Consider the following 6,996-nt stretch of genomic DNA (forward strand, 5'->3'; position numbering starts at 1 on the left):
GAGACCTTTATCCGATTTGATCGAGTCATGTACTGCATTACATCATGATATGCTGCTCATTAGGTCATTTGTGTTCAAAACATCTCATTTCTCTGACCAATGAATTTGCCCCATTCTTCTCCCCAGGCCGAGTAGACACACTGCTGGACGAGTATGGGTGTGCCTGCCTTCTACCGCTGGGTGCAGGAGAAGTATCCGAAATGTGTCGTGGACTGCGTGGAGAGTCGCGCCGTGGTGCTTGAGGGAGAGCGTCACTTCGAGCTCACAGACACGACGGGGCCAAGCCCCAATGGCTTTGAGGTGGACAATCTGTATGTCGATATGAACGGCCTTATCCATCCATGTGCACACCCGGAGAACGGCGAGGCGCCCAAGACCGAAGAGGAAATGTACCGCCGCGTCATGGCCTATGTGGACCGTCTCGTGGCTGCTGTACGTCCACGTCGTGTGCTGTACTTGGCCATTGACGGCGTCGCCCCTCGAGCCAAGATGAACCAACAGCGTGCTCGTCGCTTTCGCTCGGCACAGGAAGCTGAACAGCGCATGGAAGTAGAGAAAGAGGCGCTTGAATACATGAGCGCATTGGGCCACAAGGTGCCCAGCAAACAGGAGAAACCTTGGGACTCGAACGTCATCACGCCTGGCACCAAGTTCATGGCCAAACTGGCCAAACACCTGCGTTTCTACATCCGTGACCGCGTCAACAATAACGCTGCATGGAAGAGTATCAAGATCATTCTATCCGACGCAGGTGTGCCTGGAGAGGGAGAGCACAAACTCATGCAATACATCCGCGTGCAGCGCTCACAGCCCGGCTACGACCCGAACCAGCACCACGTGCTTCACGGTCTTGATGCTGATCTTATCATGCTGGGTCTGGCTACCCACGAAGTCAAGTTCTCCATCCTACGCGAAGAAGTACTCTTTGGTAAGCAGAAATACGAACGAGAGCGACAAAAAGAGCAGCAGACAGTGCTGGACGCCAATGGGACTACTTTGAACAAGAGAAAGCGCGGAGAGTTTGGCGAGCACGACGCAGACCTCGTGGCTTCGGATCTCAAGCCGCTACAGTACCTACATATCGCCACACTACGTGAATACCTTCAGGTCGAGTTTGAGCCGCTGTCCCGTGTGCTACCGTTCGAGTACGACTTTGAGCGAGTGATCGACGACTTTGTGTTCCTCTGTTTCTTCGTGGGAAACGATTTCTTGCCGCATTTGCCGTCGCTGGACATTCGTGATGGCGCGCTGGACTTCTTGATCTTGATCTACGCCAAACTGCTGCCTGCGATGGGCGGATATATCACCGATGGAGGCCACGTGGATCTCTCGCGTGTTGATGTGATCCTCGCTGAAGTTGGACAGGTGGAAGACGTGATTTTCCAGCGTCGTGCGCTCAAACAGGCCGAGAACGAGAGGAGACGCAAGTCGCACCTGTCGAACGAGAAGAAAGACCAGATCGCAGCGGCGGCAGCGAAGGATTCAGCTGTCGAGATACTGAAGAAGCGTCGTATTGATAAGGATATCATCGCTGCAGACAAGAAGTACGGCGGCTTGACCGCAGAAGAAGCCGTCAAAGCACGTGTTAAGGAGAGTGTGGAGAAGAAACTGGAGCAATATCGAGAAGAGGTTCAAGATGTCGTGCGCTTAGGAGAACCTGGCTGGAAGACGCGATACTACAGTGACAAGCTGAAGGCAGACGATATTGAGGTTGGAGGCGGTCGTGAACGCGTCTTCCACGCCTACATTGAAGGTCTGTGCTGGGTGATGCGATATTACTACACTGGCTGTGCTTCCTGGCAGTGGTTCTACCCGTTCCACTACGCTCCTTTCGCGTCAGATTTGCGCAACATCGACCGCTTTGAGATCAAGTTCGACGAGGGGCTTCCGTTCCATCCATTCGAGCAGTTGATGGGCGTCTTTCCAGCTGGAAGTGGCCACGCTATCCCCAAGCCGTATCGGTCGTTGATGTCCGATCCTGAGTCGCCCATTATTGACTTTTATCCGACGGAAATTCCAGTTGATCCCAACGGCAAGGCGATGCCGTGGCTGTGGGTGGTTCTACTGCCGTTCATTGACGAAGAGCGACTTCTGGAAGCCATGAAGGAGCCGAATCAGAAGCTGACGGAAGCTGAGAAGAAACGCAATGCGCGGTTCGGCAAGGAAGTTGTCTTCTTCCACACCAAGTGTCCCGTGACCAAGAACCCACCGACGACTGAGCTTGCTGAGGCGCAAGCTGACCCGAGAATCTCGCAGTCGTTCAACGGATCACTTATCTACATTGAGTCGCTCTACTTCCCTATTGGAGGGATCGTTCCGAGTCCAGAGAAGTCCCAGAGACACTTGGCGGACATCCCGAACAACCAGTGCTACAGTTTCCAATACCGCTTGCCGCCCACTCTACCGCATCTGTCGAAAATCTTGGACGGCGCTCAATCTCCCTGTCCCGTACTGATTACAGACAATGACAAGCGCATCACGATCCCGTTCTTCGGCAAGGCCAACATCAACATTGTGGATCTGGCTGGCGATGCTTCAAACCACACAAATGTGCGTCAGAACTACATGTCGCGTCACAACGGAGGCGGAGGTCGTGGATTCGGCGGACGAGGCAATGGCGGACGTGGCTATGGCGGACGTGGATACGGTCAGCAGGGCTACCAGCAAGGCAATCAACGCTTTGTGAACAACAATTTGAACGTGGATCGCTACGGTGGCCCACCTCAGCAGCAGCAGTACAATCAGTACATGGCCAACGGATACGGCAACTGGGGCTCACAGGAGCCGAGGAATAAACGCGGTCAGTATGGCGATTCCTACAACCAGTACAACGGAGGCCAGTCGTCGTATGGCCGGCCAAGCTCGGACTACCGCGGAGGCTACAATGGTAATGGCGGGCGTGGATACCAAGGCGGTTTTGGTGGACGAGGAGGACGTGGAGCTCCGATCCAGTCAGCGTTCGGAGGTAGCTTGCAGCAGGCTCAAGCGTACCCATCGAACCATATCGGTGGCTCTGCTGCCCCCGCTGCGCCTCCCGCTCCGGCACCGAGAGGTCTGGAGGCTCTGAAGGCTGGACTGCGCAGCATGCACCAGCAGCGCCAGAATAACGCCCCGCCTGGAGGCAATCCCAGTCGCTACGATCGCTAAGCTGTGTGCACGGTAGCGATGGTGGGCTGTTTTTACTACGCAGCATGATAGTGCAGATTTCCATTGGCAGACGCTAGGAAGGAGAAGCAAAGCAATCAACACGATGTTCATCTCCGCATTTTCATCGTTGACATTTCATCTGACAATTTTCTGAGTTTGCTAATCCAACATTATGGTAGCAAATTTGATTTTTCAAAACTGCAAATTCTGGCGGGAATGGGGTGGTTTGACGAAGAGGAGAAGCTGGAGCCGATGCCACCGCCACCAGCACCCAAGACACGCCCCAACACACGCAGAATACCCTCCCCACACCCGCGAACAAGATTCCAAGCTGTCAGTGACGTTGGTGATCTCCCAGCGCCGCAGTCTCCTCCGGCGCCGCATACCCACCCTCTAGTGGCGCTAAGCAATGAAAGTGCGCGCAACGTCAAGCTCCAGCGCGAAGGAGGCGGCATGGCCATGCGTAGCAGCCAAAGACTTTTCCGCCATCCAATCGTCACAGGTAAGCGGCTAGACCCGATGTTTTTGAGTCGCGACCGTGTTAAAGCATTCACGGACCGACAAGAAGAGGAACCACAACAAAGTGCCAATCCTTTTGCAGTCGAGACGGAGCATTCCAGTCGCATCATCGCGTTGCAATTGCAGCGACAAGCAGAGGAAATAGAGAAAGCGCCAATAAAATCATCCTTAGGGGAAGAAGAGAAAACTATTGCGGCGACAGAGGCAAGTGCTAGACGCCACGACTTGCTGCAATCTGCTCGACAACAAGTAAGAGAACGCAAATGGAGCGATGAAGATACAGAAAACAGCGGAATAATAATTAATGGACGGACTGGGAGTGCATTGGCGCGTGCAAGTGAACGGAAAGTCAGGAAACAGTTGAATCCCAGATGGGTGCAGTCTCGGCAGGATGCTTCTAACCGACCTAAAAGGCCACAGGAGCGACCGGAGGAAAGGCATCTGAGAGAAACACTGGTTCGGACAACGCCGCAAGATCTACTGAGGTCGGGTGTGCTGTATGATGAAGCAGATGCAGCACGAAATGCTGCGTTTGAACCACTGCACAGGCCACAGTTGCCTGTGGTTACGAAAGGAATTGTGGGACTGGCAGGATGCTACTTTGAGGAGTACGATACTTAAGTTCAAAGCTTCACTACAGGGCTATTGACAGGTAATGGTGCACACTGCACCGATACGGTACGATTGAATTAATAGGATGGCACGAACGCTTTCATCTCGCGGACGTAATCCTTTTTCTCCTTAATAACGAGCACAATGTTGAAAATGAGGATCGCCAGCACCAAAAATGAGTGGGCGACTTGGAGAGACGAGGACCATGCCACAAACTCAGCCAGCATCACCGTCGCCTCAATTGCGACCAACACCCCAACAGTGTACAGCGCCTTGCCGGTCAAGTCCCCGACACCCAAGATCATAACGGCAACCAGCAGCAACAGGTCCGTCACGAGTATAAACTGCAAAACCTCAAAAATTCATGTTAAAACTAAAGAACGATGAAAATATTAAAGTGAACATACCGTCTTCACAGGATTACCAGGAGCAGGCCGAGAGGTGCCGTCTCCAGCACCGCGAAGTGCTGACGGTGTGTCTGTCAAGTAATCATCCTCTACAGATGCAGTGGTGTAGCTCCACACACTCAAGCAACATAGCGCCAGTACCAGCGGGACGTTCATCCATACTACACTTCGCACTTTGTGCTGCAAACATAGTATAATACAACGCAGTCGTTAATCTCTCTACCTTGCCAGCACTTCTCTACACTCACCCATTTGCTCACCTGCCGCAGCTCCAATCGGAACACTTCTCGTTCAGCCTCGCGTAGCCGCAACTGCAAAGCGTTAGTCGGGTCGTGCACATGTCGAGCATGAATCTGGTACGCAGTCATAGACCAAGTGAGTTAAAAGTACACAAGTACCCATACATAACACTATTGGTATTCAGAGCACTATTAGCTCCAGCTTCAATACTTACCACCCGTCGAAGCTTCTCCTTAGTACGAAGATCATTGTCAAAGCGCGTCTCTAGATGTGGCAGCAGGAGTCTTGTCACATGCTGGTTTAGCACCCGAACATACTGCGTCTGCCTGCAGTGACAGCGTTTGACTGTAAGCACCACTATAAGCCAAAGTATGCTAGAGCTAAGTTCGCACCAGACGCGGTCATTGTCCAGCAGTCGCTGCAACCGGCGACAAGTGGAGCCTAGACCGATGATATCCCGAGGCGTGAAGAATACCGCAATATGTGGCCAGAGCTGCCGTAGTCGCTTGGAATGAAGCTTCACGCGCTTGCCACGATTGCGCTGTCGTGCCTCCTCCACCGTCGACATGCGTGGCAGCAGCGGCAATCGTTCTCCCTCCATGGCAAGAGTCGGATACGTGGCAGACCAACCCGTCTGATAATCAAGTTCAACTCAATTGATCCCATATTTTTTTCAATTTAAACAGGTTTTGTTTTGAAAAACACCAACAGAGGGCTAAATTTGGGTTGCTACTTAACGCCGCTCTTTGTTGTCTTCTCTGCGTTTGCGAGGAGCTTGGACATTCTTTGAGCGAAGAGCAGCGACGGGTACTCGACAAGATAATACGTTGCAGTCGAAAGTGCCATAATGAGAATCATCCTGGAGAAGAACCGGTCGAAGTAGTTCGGCTGCGCGCTCACTGTCGGGTTATAAATCACAAACGAGTGCATCAAGTAGACGGAGAAACTGATCTTGCCCCAGAAGCGAAGGACACTCCACTCAAGCATCGTCGACACACAGGATGGTTTGATCATCTCGATTACGAAAATGATTGCCAAGAACGCACTGATGTAGGGGTCCCCTTTGAGGGCAGGCGCGGGATTCTCGTGCACCCAAGTAAAGAGCAATCCTTTGACACATACGCTTAGTAACATTGATATGACTAGAGCTTCAACCGCTCGGATGACGATAGTGTGCCACCACTGGAATACGAACTCGGTCCTCTTGATCCACGTATCCAGTTTTACAAAAATCACGGCAGCCAGGGAACCAGTGAGAAAAGTCGAAATGTGAGGTCTCAAAGGCATGTGGTTGGATCTATACGTGTAGACTCCTTCGTGTACGATCCACACAGTCAGTGGGATGGCGGCTACCAGCCAAAAGCGACGCATTCCCAATACAGCCAAGACGAAGAACGGAATTACGAAGTAGTACTCAATCTCCAGGGGCAACGTCCAAAAGACATGATAGCGATACTCGAATTCGAATGTCAGTGTCTTGAGCATATCGAACGGTGGACGATTTCCAATAAAATAGAGTTGCTGATCTTCAGCTGTCATTAGAGACAGCACAATCACTGTCACGAAAAACAGCGGATACACTCGAAAGAACCGCTTCTGGAAATAGTCGGCCAAAGAGAACGCCCATGTGCGGCGAGATGCGCCTCGATAGAATAACTTCATGCTCTTTTTCGTAAAGATCCAGGTTAGGAGGAAGGAAGAGAGGACGAAGAACACGTCAACACCAATTGATCCAGGGTGGATTCCTGGAGTGAATTCGTGTGAGTGCTGTACGACAACAAGCATGGCTGCGAGACCGCGAATGCCATCGAGGAAGAGAACCTTCGTCTGTTGCACTGGTGCTGCTTGTGCCGTATCTTTCAAAGTCTTGGTGACTGGAGACTTCACAGTGTTGTTGTCTTCCTTAAGTAGTCGCTGGTCCTCTGGAGAAGAAGTGTCCGGATCTGAAGGCTCGATGACGTCTAACTTTATTGTTTCCGCCGTGGAAGCCACATTTGCGTGCTGGGCGCTTGGTGTGCCGTTGCTCGCGCTCTGAAGCATTTGCGCTCTCCAGTTGAGTTGGTCGTTTGAG

The 6,996-nt window shown here is 52.2% G+C and overlaps 4 protein-coding genes across 4 annotated transcripts; 2 read left to right on the top strand and 2 right to left on the bottom strand.

Moving 5' to 3' along the window:
• Positions 1–153: 153 nt before the first annotated feature.
• Positions 154–3,147, top strand: PITG_06986 (5'-3' exoribonuclease, putative; the record flags this gene model as incomplete). Its single annotated transcript, XM_002904913.1, has 2 exons — positions 154–2,593; positions 2,669–3,147. 2 exons carry the CDS (start codon positions 154–156, stop codon positions 3,145–3,147), a joined length of 2,919 nt encoding a protein of 972 aa, XP_002904959.1.
• A 216-nt stretch (positions 3,148–3,363) lies between these two features.
• On the top strand, positions 3,364–4,287 carry PITG_06987 (uncharacterized protein; the record flags this gene model as incomplete). Its single annotated transcript, XM_002904914.1, has 1 exon — positions 3,364–4,287. One exon carries the CDS (start codon positions 3,364–3,366, stop codon positions 4,285–4,287), a length of 924 nt encoding a protein of 307 aa, XP_002904960.1.
• A 68-nt stretch (positions 4,288–4,355) lies between these two features.
• On the bottom strand, positions 4,356–5,526 carry PITG_06988 (uncharacterized protein; the record flags this gene model as incomplete). Its single annotated transcript, XM_002904915.1, has 6 exons — positions 4,356–4,493; positions 4,539–4,622; positions 4,686–4,865; positions 4,946–5,038; positions 5,140–5,251; positions 5,318–5,526. The coding sequence occupies 6 exons, from the start codon at positions 5,524–5,526 to the stop codon at positions 4,356–4,358; spliced, it is 816 nt and encodes a 271-aa protein (XP_002904961.1).
• A 45-nt stretch (positions 5,527–5,571) lies between these two features.
• PITG_06989 (acyltransferase family) lies at positions 5,572–6,710 on the bottom strand (the record flags this gene model as incomplete). Its single annotated transcript, XM_002904916.1, has 2 exons — positions 5,572–6,048; positions 6,106–6,710. The coding sequence occupies 2 exons, from the start codon at positions 6,708–6,710 to the stop codon at positions 5,655–5,657; spliced, it is 999 nt and encodes a 332-aa protein (XP_002904962.1).
• Positions 6,711–6,996: the final 286 nt, after the last annotated feature.

Source organism: Phytophthora infestans, genomic scaffold (genome assembly GCF_000142945.1).
Source record: "Phytophthora infestans T30-4 supercont1.10 genomic scaffold, whole genome shotgun sequence".
Classification (NCBI taxonomy): Eukaryota; Oomycota; class Peronosporomycetes; order Peronosporales; family Peronosporaceae; genus Phytophthora; species Phytophthora infestans.